The 13563-nt window shown below is 40.4% G+C and overlaps 1 protein-coding gene across 1 annotated transcript; it reads left to right on the top strand.

Annotated features, from left to right (window-relative positions):
- The first annotated feature begins 3908 nt into the window (after positions 1–3908).
- On the top strand, positions 3909–12757 carry LOC115114561 (cyclin-dependent kinase 5). The gene is made up of 12 exons (XM_065013493.1): positions 3909–4093; positions 4454–4542; positions 4656–4723; positions 4917–4977; positions 5185–5241; positions 8053–8148; positions 8320–8394; positions 8491–8587; positions 9970–10041; positions 10223–10281; positions 10497–10577; positions 10900–12757. Exons 1-12 carry the CDS (start codon positions 4057–4059, stop codon positions 10984–10986), a joined length of 879 nt encoding a protein of 292 aa, XP_064869565.1. The 5' UTR covers positions 3909–4056; the 3' UTR covers positions 10987–12757.
- The last annotated feature ends 806 nt before the right edge of the window (positions 12758–13563 follow it).

The raw sequence follows: 13563 nt of genomic DNA, 5'->3' as shown, positions 1-13563 counted from the left end.
AACCTATAATAACTCAACCCTAGTCTTCGTGCAGATTTGCGTGGGTATTTACGCACTGTAGCCCGCTGGTAAGGAAATATAACTCCCCAGCATGCTGGCAAATTCCACCAAGCCACGGATGTGCCCCCGAGACAACTGCTCAGTCCACAGACACCACACAAAAATAACAAACACCATGCCCAACATATCCAAAATTGAAACACGTCGCTAAGCCTATCAGGGGGAAAAGGCTATAGCTCCGGGTAGCAAGTTCCACTACCCTACCCAAATCTCCCACCGAGGTACACAGCCGATTACTCATCTCCTCAGACTGATGTCCCAACAGAAAGTAGAACAAGTTTCCAGGCTAGGCAGGGCCTGGAAATTAACCATTATCTCTCTCCAACGCAGCACACAAACCAAACAACAAAGGCAACCAATACTGGATCTATCTACCTCAAACAAAATATGCAAACCAAACACGTACCTCCACAGTCTCCCAAATCAATACGTTCAAATATCCCGGATGAACCCCCACTTGTCACGAACCGGCTCAAAGCCCGGAACAAAAGGGAGACAACGTGGAGATAATATAGCTGTAGGAAACAAGAAGAAACAAGAACAAAGAGAGAATACGGCAGACAGAGTGGGAGGGCCATCACAAGACCCCTTTTTCCACATTTTGTTACCCTACAGACTACTAAAATGGAGCAAATATTTTTCCCTCGTCCACACACAATACCCCATAATGACAAAGTGAAAACAGATTTTCTGGAATAAGTGTGACACATTCTTCCAACCATCCCTAGTTTTTCAACTGGAATTTCTGCAGGAGAAAAAACAGAACCAACTGAGGCTGACTTTTAACCCACCGGTAGATCAGTGGTGGTCTGTGCCGTTTAAGATGAGGGAGGATGGTTTTAAAAATGTATTATAAACCATTTACATAAGGATTCAAACCCTTTACTCAGTACTTTGTTGAAGCACCTTTGGCAGCGATTACAGCCTCGAGTCTTCTTGGGTATGATGCTACAAGCTTGGCACACCTGTATTTGGGGAGTTTCTCCCATTCTCCCAATAGCACAGCTATTTTCAGGTTTCTCCAGAGATGTTAGATCGGGCTCTTGCTGGGCCCTTCAAGGACATTCAGAGACTTGTCCTGAAGCCACTCCTGTGTTGTCTTGGCTGTGTGCTTAGTGTCAATGTCCTGTTGGTAGGTGAACCTTCATCCCAGTCCGAGGGCCTGAGTGCTCTGGAGCAGGTTTTCATCAAGGATCTCTCTGTACTTCGTCCCATTCATCTTTCCAGCGATCCTGACTAGTCTCCCAGTCCCTTACACTGAAAAACATCCCCACAGCATGATGCTGCCACCACCATGCTTCACCGTAGGGATGGTGCCATGTTTCCTCCAGGCGTGACGCTTTGCATTCAAGCCAAAGAGTTCAATCGTAGACCAGAGAATCTTGTTTCTCATGGTCAGAGTCCTTTAGATGCCTTTTGGCAAACTCCAAGAGACCTGTCATGTGCCTTTTACTGAGGAGTGGCTTCCGTCTGGCCACTACCATAAAGGCCTGATTGGTGGAGTGCTGCAGAGATGGTTCACCCATGGTTCATCCGTGCTTCTACACCTGCATTACTTGCTGTTTGGGGTTTTAGGCTGGGTTTCTGTACAGCACTTTGAGATATCAGCTGATGTACGAAGGGCTATATAAATACATTTGATTTGATTTGATTTGATCTCCACAGAGGAGCTTTGGAGCTCTGTTAGGGTGACCATCAGGTTCCTGGTCACCTCACTGACCAAGACCCCCCTCCCTCATTGCTCAGTTAGGCAGGGCGACCATCTCTAGGAAGAGTCTTGGTGGTTCCAAACTTTTTCAATTTAAGAATGATGGAGGCCACTGTTCTTGGGGACCTTCAATGCTGCAAACATATTTTGGTACCCTTCCCAAGATCTGTGCCTCGACACAATCCTGTCTCGGAGCTCTGCGGAAAATTCCTTCAACCTCATGGCTTGGTTTTTGCTCTAAAATGCACTGTCAACTGTGCGACCTTTTATAGACAGATGTGTGCCTTTCCAAATCAAATCCAATCAATTGAATTTACCACATGTGGACTTCAATTAAGTTGTAGAAACATCACAAGGATGATCAATAGAAACAGGGTGCACCTGAGCTCAATTTCAAGTCTCATAGCAAAGGGTCTGAATACTTATGTAAATACGTTTATTTATTTTTTATACATTTGCAAAAAAAAAAAAATCTGTTTTCACTTTGTCATTATGGGGTATTGTGTGTAGATTGGAGAGGATTCTCTTTTTTTGTATGAAGCTGTAACATAACAAAATGTGGAAAAAGTGAAGGGTTTTGAATACTTTCCAAATGCACTGTATATCCCCCTAATAGAATCCCCATACTTTAACAATGACAGTTTCTCCATCCTAGAGGAGGAGATCAACCATTTCCCGGCCCAGGGACATGTACTAGTCTGTGTCGACTTAAATGCCAGAACTGGACAAGAACCTGACACTCTCAACACACAGCGGGACAAACACCTACTTGGAGGTGACAGTATTCCCTCCCAAATATTCCCCCCTAGACACAACCATGACAAAACAACCAATAAAAACATGTCACAACTCCTGCAGCTCTGTCGCACGCTGGGTCTGTACATAGTCAATGGTAGGCTTCGAGGAGACTCCTATGGTAGGTACAGCTCATCCCTTGGCAGTAGTACTTTAGATTACTTTATCACTGACCTCAACCCAGAGTCTCTCAGTGTTCACAGTCAGTCCCCTAACACCCTTATCAGATCAAAGCAAAATCACAGTCTATTTGAACAGAGCAATACTCAATCATGATGTGTCAGCCTAAAGGTACTGCACAATATTAAGGAATGCAATAGATGGAAGGAATCTAATGACTTCTGGGAAAATGTAAACACACTAAACAAACAACAACATGAAGACGTATCTATCCAAAATAGAGATGTATGAATAAACCACTTCTCCAATATTTTGGGCTCTATAACAAAGAACAAACAGCAAAAACATATACATGATCAATTACAAATCTTAGAATCGGCTATTAAAGACTACCAGAACCCACTGGATTCTCCAATTACATTGAATGAACTACAGGACCAAATACAAACCCTCCAACCCAAAAAGGCCTGTGGTGTTGATGAAAACCAGCTATATGCACACAACCCCAAAAATGAGGTAGAAACTGAGCTGCCCTTCCTAACCTCCTGCCAAATTAGAGACACATATTTCCCTCTGATTACACAGACCCACAAAGAATACCAAAACAAATCCAATTTTGATAAACTCCCATATCTATCGAGTGAAATTGCACAGTGTGCCATAACAGCAGCAAGATGTGTGACCTGTTGCCACAAGAAAAAGGCAACCCGTGGAGAACAAACAGCATTGTAAATATAACTCATATTTATGTTTATTTATTTTCCTTTTTGTACTTTAACTATTTGCACATCATTTTAACTATGCACATAGTCATAATATGACATTTTAAATGTGCATATTCCTTTGAAAATTGTGAGTGTAATGTCTACTGTTAATTTTTGATTGTTTAATTTACTTTTGTTTATTATCTATTTCACTTACTTTGGCAATGTAAACATGTTTCCCGTGTGTGTGTGTGTGTGTGCGTGCGTGCGATAATCATTGTGTAAAATAGATTATACTGTGTGAAGATGGTGGTTCTAGCTAAACTATTAACATATTTAACAAGATTGTACACCTACAGGCTGTCTAATTGGACCAATGTCTGAGGATTTCGTTAGAAGGTAACATTAGAGATGTTACATTTTTGTAATATTTCTAAGATTGACAGTCATTACAGGTTCATTATCCACATGAATGCTGTTTCACTGAGGGAATGGGTGGTGATTCACCCGCATGTTGCAGTTCAGAATTTGACCGCTTTAGATGCCGGTGAAGCAGCAACATTGTAGCTGTGAATAACAGCTGGCTAGCGAACGTTCGTTAACAACATTTCCACTGGGGCTGCATTCCACTACTATTAGCTAGCTAAAGGCTAGCTTTATTGACAAAATATGCAGAAGTATGAAAAACTTGAGAAGATTGGAGAGGGTAAGTGTGTCTGTTTCTTTCCCAGATCATCTCTAATGTTATCTAATAATGTTGTTTTCTGTTAGCATTGCTAGATCGCTAACGTTAGCCAGCTAGCGATTTTGAATGACAAGTCATTGACATTGATATGTTACACACGTTTGATAATATTTAGCTAATTTGACAATGTCTTTTCTACCTAGCAGCAAGATTAAGCCACAATGAAATTTTAGTCAGTTAATTTAATTAAAGTTGAGCTAGCTAGCGTGTCATTATTCCAGTCATGGGCAAGTTAGCTAGCAATGTAGCTAAGCAAGCTAACATAACTCATTCAGCCAAGCTAGCTAGCCATCTAGTAAAATTTGTGATTTCTTTCTGCAGGCACATATGGAACTGTTTTCAAAGCAAAAAATAGAGAAACGCATGAAATCGTGGCTTTAAAAAGAGTGAGATTGGATGACGACGATGAGGTAGGAATTATTGAAACTACAAATATAGCTATGCTAAAGCTAGTCAACTGGTTAGTTTGCTAAGGTTATGGCATATTTGTTGACGGATTAATTTGCTTGCTGGTTTCTTGTAGGGGGTCCCAAGTTCTGCCCTGCGAGAAATTTGCCTCCTGAAAGAACTGAAGCATAAAAACATTGTGAGGTATGTCTGATGTGAAATTTGTCAAATTCTGAAAATGCATAAATTAGCTATGGCCAACTATTGTATGGCATACATCTTCCCGAATCAGAACTTAAGTGACTAGTAAATAACTTTTCAACAGTGTAATTTCTAGCATTATATTAAATATCTAGCTATGCAGAGTTTAATTCACATTTAATTTTGCTTTTCCTAGATTGCATGATGTTCTGCACAGTGACAAGAAGTTAACATTGGTGTTTGAATTTTGTGATCAGGTGAGTGCTGCCAGATGTATGTGAATGCCGTTTTTGTATGAAGAGGAGTTTGTTGCTTTAGCTATGACAATTTACCAAAACCAATTTAAAGTAGAAGTGCCCGCCCACAAGATAAAAGTTTTCTCCCAGTTATTCACTTGTTTGATTTGATGTCTGATTTTCTTTTTGCTGGGGTGCAGTGATTTAACTTGACTCTTACAACCACAGGATCTAAAGAAATACTTTGACAGCTGCAATGGAGACCTAGATCCAGAAACTGTCAAGGTGAGTTATTGAGATTCAAATAAGGTGCAGAATATGGCTCTGAGAAACATGTTTGTGTAACCACACCATGATGTCCCATGACTGTAACTAAGTCAAATGCATGTAATGTCACACCAGTGGCGGTCAGTGCCGTTTAAGATGAGGGAGGATTTTTTTAAGAGCATAGCCTTATTTCTATTACAGCATATTGGATGAGACTCTTTCATATTCCATTCACCCAGCTTAATGTAACAGCGTTAGGTTTAGGCTACTACATGTTACTCAAATTTTCCCTAAACCCATCATGAGGTCGCTACAATCTATCCAATGAATGAAAGTAGGTGCACACAGGTCGAGAGACAAGTTTGAGGTGACAGACCGTGATATTCAATACCGCCTTGCACACTTGCTTGCATCTAGCTGATATAGGGTATAATCATTAGTCCAACAATTGCAAACTAGTTTCTATTGGACAAATTCAGGTTTTGGTCCTCGTTTTGTTTCCGTTTAAGAAATGTTTTTGAACAGAATTGGCAGAATTAATACACCACTGATCACGCTTAAACATAGTTCACTTTCATAGCAGCCACGTTGTATTCCTTCTCGTATCAATGCGCTCTCCTCCTCTCACCTCTTTCCTTCACTTGTGGACTTCAATGCACAACACATCAGCTGTATGTGACCAGGCAAAAAAAAACTTTCCAAGCTAAACCACTACACACAGCCTACATCGTTGTCACCATATTATGTAAAGTATTTTTTTTATTTTACCTTTATTTAACCAGGTAGGCTAGTTGAGAACAAGTTCTCATTTACAACTGCGACCTGGCCAAGATAAAGCACAGCAGTTCGACACATACAACAACAGAGTTACACATGGAATAAACAAACATACAGTAGAAAAAAAAAAAAAAAAGTCTGTGAGTGAGTGCATATGAGGTAAGATAAGGGAGGTAAGGCAATAAATAAACCCTGGTGGCGAAGTAATTATAATATAGCAATTAAACACTGCAATGATAGATGTGCAAGTAGAGATACTGGGGTGCCACGGAGCAAGATAAATAAATTAATACAGTATGGGGATGAGGTAGTTGCAAGGGCTATTTACAGATGGGCTATGTACAGGTGCAGTGATCTGTGAGCTGCTCTGACAGCTGGTGAGGGAGGTAAGAGTCTCCAGCTTTAGTGATTTTTGCAGTTTGTTCCAGTCATTGGCAGCAGAGAACTGGAAGGAGAGGTGGCCAAAGGAAGAATTGGCTTTGGGGGTGACCAGTGAGATATACCTGCTGGATCGCATGTTACGGGTGGGTGCTGCTATGGTGACCAGTGAGCTGAGATAAGGCGGGGCTTTACCTAGCAGCGACTTGTAGATGACCTGGAGCCAGTGGGTTTGGCGACGGGTATGAAGCGAGGGCCAGCCAACGAGAGCGTACAGGTCGCAGTGGTGGGTAGTATATGGGGCTTTGGTGACAAAACGGATGGCACTGTGATAGACTGCATCCAATTTGTTGAGTAGAGTGTTGGAGGCTATTTTATAATGACATCGTCGAAGATCGGTTGGATGGTCAGTTTTTCCAGGGTATGTTTGGCAGCATGAGTGAAGGATGCTTTGTTGCGGAATAGGAAGCCAATTTAATTTTGGATTGGAGATGCTTAATGTGAGTCTGGAAGAAGAGTTTAGGTATTTGTAGTTGTTCACATATTCTAAGTCAGAACCGTCCAGAGTAGTGATGCGTGATCGGTTGAAGAGCATGCATTTAGTTTTACTTGCAATAATGTCATAGTCAATGTAGCTAATAGAACTAACGCGTTAGTAAACCCACTACAATCATGCAGTAACGTTAGTGTACAGTCAGTAAGCAGTTACACGGGCGGGTCCCGGTGGCAATAAATTAGTAATACCAAAAGCTTACCATGACATGGAAGAGTTCCAGTGTTGTGTTGAAAAGTCATAGCCAGCTAGCTAACATAGCATCTCTCTGTTTGAGCAGGGTGTTTCAATGTCTAGCTGCATTTGCTAGCTAAGTGAAACTGAAAGTGAAAAAAAAGACTCTTGCTTCTCCTTCATTTTGTAAGAAATGAATTTGTTCAGAACTGTTCAAATATTGTCTTCCTCTCTCTTTGAGTCAACTACTAACCACATTTTATACACTGCAGTGCTAGCTAGCTGTAGCTTTCAGTACTAGATTCATTATCTGATCATTTGATTGGGTGGACAACATGTCAGATCATGCTATTGACTGTACATTTGTTTATTCCATGTGTAACTCTGTGTTGTTGTTTGTGTCGCTTTGCTTTATCTTTGCCAGGTTGCAGTTGTAAGCCTACCTGGTTAAATAAAGGTGAAATATAAAATAAAATGCTGCAAGAGCTCTGATAGGCTGTAGGACATTGTCTGAAAGTTGTCATAATTACTATAAGTCTATGGAAGGGGGTGAGAACCATGAGCTTCCTAGGTTTTGTCAAGTCAATATAGCCAGAGGAGAACGAAGCTAGCTGTCCTCCGGCTACACCATTGTGCTACCCTACAGAGTTCTGTTGAAGGCTACTATATTCTTTGCAAATAATGTGTTTTAATAAATTATTTGTTGACGTGATTATATTTAGTTTAGTTTCATTTAAAAAATTTAACTTTTTAAATGTTTAGACTGAGGATGGTCCTCCCCTTCCTCCTCTGAGGAGCCTCCACTGTGTGACACAAATTATCGTGTAACTCCGAAGACTACCACCAATGTCCTCTCTCATTAATAATGAGAATGAAGTATTACAGCTTTGTTGTCTTTCTGTATCTCTGTGCTTAACTCAGTCTTTCCCTACTTTCTGTATGTGCAGTCGTTCATGTACCAGCTGTTGAAGGGGCTTGCCTTCTGCCACAGTCGGAATGTTCTCCACAGAGACCTAAAGCCACAGAACCTCCTCATCAATAGGGTAAGTCAGTGGAAAGTTAGGCTTTGACTGGTTAAGTTCTAGTTCTTGAAAGTTAGAGGATACACTGTGCTGTAAGTGTCTTAACTTAAACATAAATGATCTTGCTTGGTTAGTGAGAAAATCATTTACCTTTTCCATAGTCTACAATGTGGAATGATTTGCTCCTTTTAGAATGGGGAATTGAAGCTGGCTGACTTTGGCTTGGCTCGAGCCTTTGGAATCCCAGTGAGATGTTACTCAGCAGAGGTGATATGACAATTATTGTATTAATTTGGATACGAGCAAAGAAAATGAATGCCTAAATTACTGGTGACATTCAAGCTTCTCTCTCTCTCTCTGTAGGTTGTGACATTGTGGTATAGGCCCCCAGATGTGCTCTTCGGTGCTAAGCTTTATTCTACCTCTATTGACATGTGGTCTGCTGGATGCATATTTGCAGGTATGTATAACCTTGAGGTCAAAATTGCACAGAATGTTCAAGGGGATGATTGTACACTCTACTTACCTGTGTTATATTCTCTGAGTCACCCAGAAGCTTCTCGACCCATTTAATTTAATTTTGCCTAGCAGAGGAGTTGATGATGCCATTCTTACCCTCCTTAACATGGTCTATAGACATCTAGAGGGTGCCAAATCCCATGTTAGGGTTCTGTTTGTTGATTTTTCTTTTGCCTTAAACATAATCTAGCCCTACATTCTTGCACAGAGACTCATTCGGGACTGCTCTTTAGATGGGGGGGGCTGGTTTTGTGGCTGTTGGACTTCCTGAGCCAACGCTCAGAGCGAGTCAAAATAGGTCCCCAAGTGTCAGACATATGCAATACCAACACAGGCTCTCCTCAGGGATGTGTTTTGTCCCCACTCCTGTACATATTGTACACCATCCTAACAGACACCTTGTTAAGTTCGCTGATGACACTGCCTTGGTCAGCCTGTTGCATGATGACAAGGAACATCATCTCCCGGTCCTAGATGACTTTGTAGAGTGGTGTGAGGAATCACACTTGGTCCTCAAGACCAAAGAGATGTGCATAGACTTCAGGAAGTGTACAACACCTACCTCTTAACATCTGTCAGAGGTCAGAATATAAAGATTGTAGAGGAATACAAATACCTTGGTGTCCTCTTGGACAATTAACTTCAGTGGAGTAAATGTACAGACCTGACCTACAAAAAGAGCCAACAGACTATTTTCTCAAAAAGCTGGGATCTTTTAATGTAGGCTGTACTATACTGACTCTGTTTTACAAATCTTTCATTGAAAGTATTTTAACTTTTTGAATTGTTTGTTGGTTTGGCAATGACACTGTCAGCCAGAGAAATCTGCTGAGAATGATTATTACCAAAGCAAGGTACTTGGAGTCAAACAGAAAGGCCTGGATGAGATATTTAAGGTCAGGGACCTCCAAGGCTCACAAAATCATTTTAGACACAAGCCACCCCCTGTACCTGGACTTTGAACTGCTCCCCTCTGGGCGCAGGTATAGGGCACCCCTCAGCAAGAAAAACAGAACTAGACAATCATTTGTGCCAGGTGTGATATCCCTCCTAAATAGCTCCGGCTAATTTTCCTATTGACTCAGTAAGGCCAGCAGGCTAGTCTTTAAATATTTTTTTTTATATATGTATATATATTTTTTATATTGGTATGTAACTGTTAGGAAAGTTGTATTGTCAATTTTGTTTTGTATTTAAATGCCACTTTAAACGTGTACATGACACTGCAACAATATTTCCCCATGGGGACAATAAAGTAGGTAAATAAGTTAGGGCCTCTACCTTTTGTTGATCTTCTATAACTTTAGCTTTTTTTTCATTTAGAGTTGGCAAACGCTGGAAGGCCCCTGTTTCCGGGTAATGACGTTGATGACCAGCTGAAGAGGATCTTCCGATATCCTTTCAGAGATGTTTAGATGGTAACCAGGTTCAATATACTGTCTGTGTTGTATGGTATGTAGAAACAAAGACACGGAAACTAAAGTTGGTCCACTTTGTTGAGATTAATCTATTGCAATGACTAAACTTTACCAGTCCTATTTACTGGTGAAAGTCTTTCCTTAATGTTGTGGCACATTGTTGGGTACACCAACTGAAGAACAGTGGCAGACAATGACAAAGCTTCCAGACTATAAGGTAGGCTATCCCACTGATGTTGTCAATTACTGATGACCATACAGAAACTCATGTTTTCTACTGCCTTCAGGAAAATAAGAATATATGATTTACAAGGTATGAGAGTAATTGACATTTGTAGATCAGATTCATCGATAAGAGATGGAACAAATATTTTCTGCGCTGCTGTCTGTTTACTGTAAATCCATTTTCTCTATCGTTGTTTTTACCTACAGCCGTACCCCATGTATCCAGCCACGACCTCACTGGTGAATGTTGTCCCCAAACTCAGTAGCACAGGACGGGATCTCCTGCAGGTTAGTACCCCCCCATAACAAATATATTAATCAGTATACAATGTATTATCATGCTATATCATTCCTTGACGTTAACATAAACTTACAATGCAATGTCCTTCACTGTAATACTCTGAATTCATATGAGCAAACCCACACTGTGGAGTTACAACAAACTAGTTGTGTGTAGTGTACCTGGCAGACAGCTTAGACAGGAATGTCACGTTGTCACTAGGTGGAGTCAGTGCTAAGCTTTTCCCAAATGCCACTTGAATACTTAAGAAATGTTGGCTTCCAAACAACACACATCTGACTTGCATTATTTATTTTTTCTCTCTTTTAGAATCTGTTGAAGTGTAATCCTGTCCAGAGGATCTCTGCAGAGGAGGCATTACAACACCCTTACTTTGCTGATTTCTGCCCACCGTAGATGAGGTGCCCAAACACGTCACTCAACTGAACCTCCTCCATCGGAATCAATCCTCTTTCACTCCCATCTTCTCAACAGGATCTTTCTATCCCGACTCCCTACAAGGCTCATCCTTCAGCAGCACCTGTTTTGACTAAGACACTTCCCTTCAGTTCATCCTGTTGTGCCTCCAAATGGAATCAAGTCCTTGTGGGCTCTGCAATATTTTAGATTTTGTTAGCAAACCTGTCTGCTTTTGTCTGTGAAGCGCACTGATATGGAAACATATAACATGTAGCGAATAACAAATCTGGACCCAGAGAAACCGTGAATCCTTCTGAACCAATAGCTGCGCAGCAGAGTAAGAGGTTTGAACAATTGAAGTTGCATAATGTACTGGCAAAATGTAGGTATTTGGATACATTGTTCAAATAGGTTTAATGTGCTACTGCTGTTAACTTGTCAATATTGCATTAATTGGTCATAAGATTGGAGACAGACTTGCATATTTCCCTTGTTCTTCATCATAGTTATAACAATATTCCACTTACAATAGGAGATTGTAAAATGGAGGGGGAGGCATATTAATCAGTTACTTCTCAGGCTTGCTGTTTAGCTTTTTGTGTTTGAGTTTTTTTGTGCACTTTGTAAATGGCAGTTGCTTTTTTAATAGTTTAGATCTCATCTACTCTATCAAGTAAAGTTGAACACTGAAAGTCGGTATTGTCAAAGCTGGGGCCAACGGATATATTTTATGAACAGTGGACCATACAAACTTGAGTCATTGCTTTTATTTTATAGTTACATTTTTGTAACTTTGTACAATCTTTCATAATTGACCTAATCTCTTATAGCTTAAGAGAAAGTGAAGAGAGGAGGAAATCCACTGATACCTGTATTACCACATTACGATTGTTTTGCACCATTCTGACTTTGACTGTTCACTCAGATGGGTAACTTAATTTTGGCAAGGAACTAGCACATTTTTCAGTGTTATTTTACTCCAGCTACTTATCCCACGAAAGCCACAATTATAAGTAATCTACCAAAACATTGGTTTGCATGGATAGGGGAAATATGTATTTTGATGATGTAAGATGACAAGCAGAATGCATGTATTTATTGATAATTGAATGTCTGCTTATGTGTGCATTGTCTTTTTTTCTATCAAACAAATTACTTTCAGGAGTTGTATATGCTCTTCTTATTCAAATAATGCCATTTGTGACACTTAGTTCCATGGCATTTTACAGCTCTTTATAGTGTGCATTGATGTTTGCATCTGAGTTGAGATTCAATTCCATTATCACATGCAGATATGTTGGATCTTAATTTGACCAGTTTCTCACAGCAGAAAATGTGAATTATTGTGTGGATAATAATTAATAGACATTTTTGTAGAGTTTGATACATTTTTAGATGGTGCAAATCAAGTCCGACATTTTAAAGTGAAAATTGCAAACTTTAGAAGCCTTTTAAACCTCATACACTACAAGTTTGCATTTCCTGCCGTGCAGGAAATTTCCTGCAACGGGGTGATAAAATTAAGATCCTACATCTGTAAAGACAAGCAATTCCAGTGCTTATTTTTTAGACAAGACTGTTGTAGATTATTAGTTTAAATATGACTCGTTTCTATTTTGAAAGAAGAGTGGACTTTGCACTTTTATTATTATCATTGTTTTATTGTAAAACTTGGGTCAAGTATTTAGACAATTGCTGTCAGCAGTGGTCTTTTTGTGTACATTTTAAAACACAAAGGTTCAGTATTCAATAAAGTGGACTCAACATTTTTGTTGTTGTTGGAAAATGATTTCCTTTTCAGTAAAATCAAGACAAAGCTCCATCAATTTCAGAGCAGGGGCACGGTGGAAAAGATGGTCAACAACCAGAACTGGAGAGCCTTTTTCAACTTTCTGCCCTATGCACCAGCTGGCGTGAGTGAATTTCCGTTAAGATATTACCATGGTCCATCACCCAGGATTTTAAAGTAACTTTTTGCACCAAATATTGTCAAATAGAATACCTCAGTTACACAAATGGTTCGAATAGTTGAAGGAACTCATATCATGGAGTGATATGTCATACCATGTGTCTCCCGACCCCTCCTGTCTCAGCCTCCAGTATTTATGCTGCAGTAGTTTGTGTCGGGGGGCTAGGGTCAGTCTGTTACATCTGGAGTATTTCTCCTGTCTTATCTGGTGTCCTGTGTGAATTTAAGAATGCTCTCTCTAATTCTCTCTTTCTCTCGGAGGACCTGAGCCCTAGAACCATGCCTCAGGACTACCTGGCCTGATGACTCCTTGCTGTTCCCAGTCCACCTGGTCGTGTTGCTGCACCAGTTGCAACTGTTCTGCCTGCGGCTATGGAACTCTGACCTGTTCACCGGACGTGCTACCTGTCCCAGACCTACTGTTTTCAACTCTATAGTAGGAGCGGTAGAGATGCTCTGAATGATCGGCTATCAAAAGCCAACTGACATTTACTCCTGAGGTGCTGACCTGTTGCACCCTCGACAACCACTATGATTATTATTATTTGACCCTGCTGGTCATCTATGAACTTTTAAACATCTTGGCCATGTTCTGTTATTTCCAC

This window comes from Oncorhynchus nerka, linkage group LG9b (genome assembly GCF_034236695.1).
Source record: "Oncorhynchus nerka isolate Pitt River linkage group LG9b, Oner_Uvic_2.0, whole genome shotgun sequence".
Taxonomy (NCBI): domain Eukaryota; kingdom Metazoa; phylum Chordata; class Actinopteri; order Salmoniformes; family Salmonidae; genus Oncorhynchus; species Oncorhynchus nerka.
The sequence above is the reverse complement of the archived record's forward strand: the minus strand, read 5'-3'. Positions and strand labels throughout refer to the sequence as shown.

What these genes read in the sequence shown, in the direction of transcription:
- LOC115114561 (XM_065013493.1), top strand. Translation starts at nt 4,057, where the DNA reads ATGCAGAAGTATGAAAAACTTGAGAAGATTGGAGAGG. An exon ending in ACTTGAGAAGATTGGAGAGG is followed by an intron (nt 4,094 to 4,453) that starts GTAAGTGTGTCT and finishes TTCTTTCTGCAG; the next exon opens with GCACATATGGAACTGTTTTC. An exon ending in TGCTGGATGCATATTTGCAG is followed by an intron (nt 8,588 to 9,969) that starts GTATGTATAACC and finishes TTTTTCATTTAG; the next exon opens with AGTTGGCAAACGCTGGAAGG.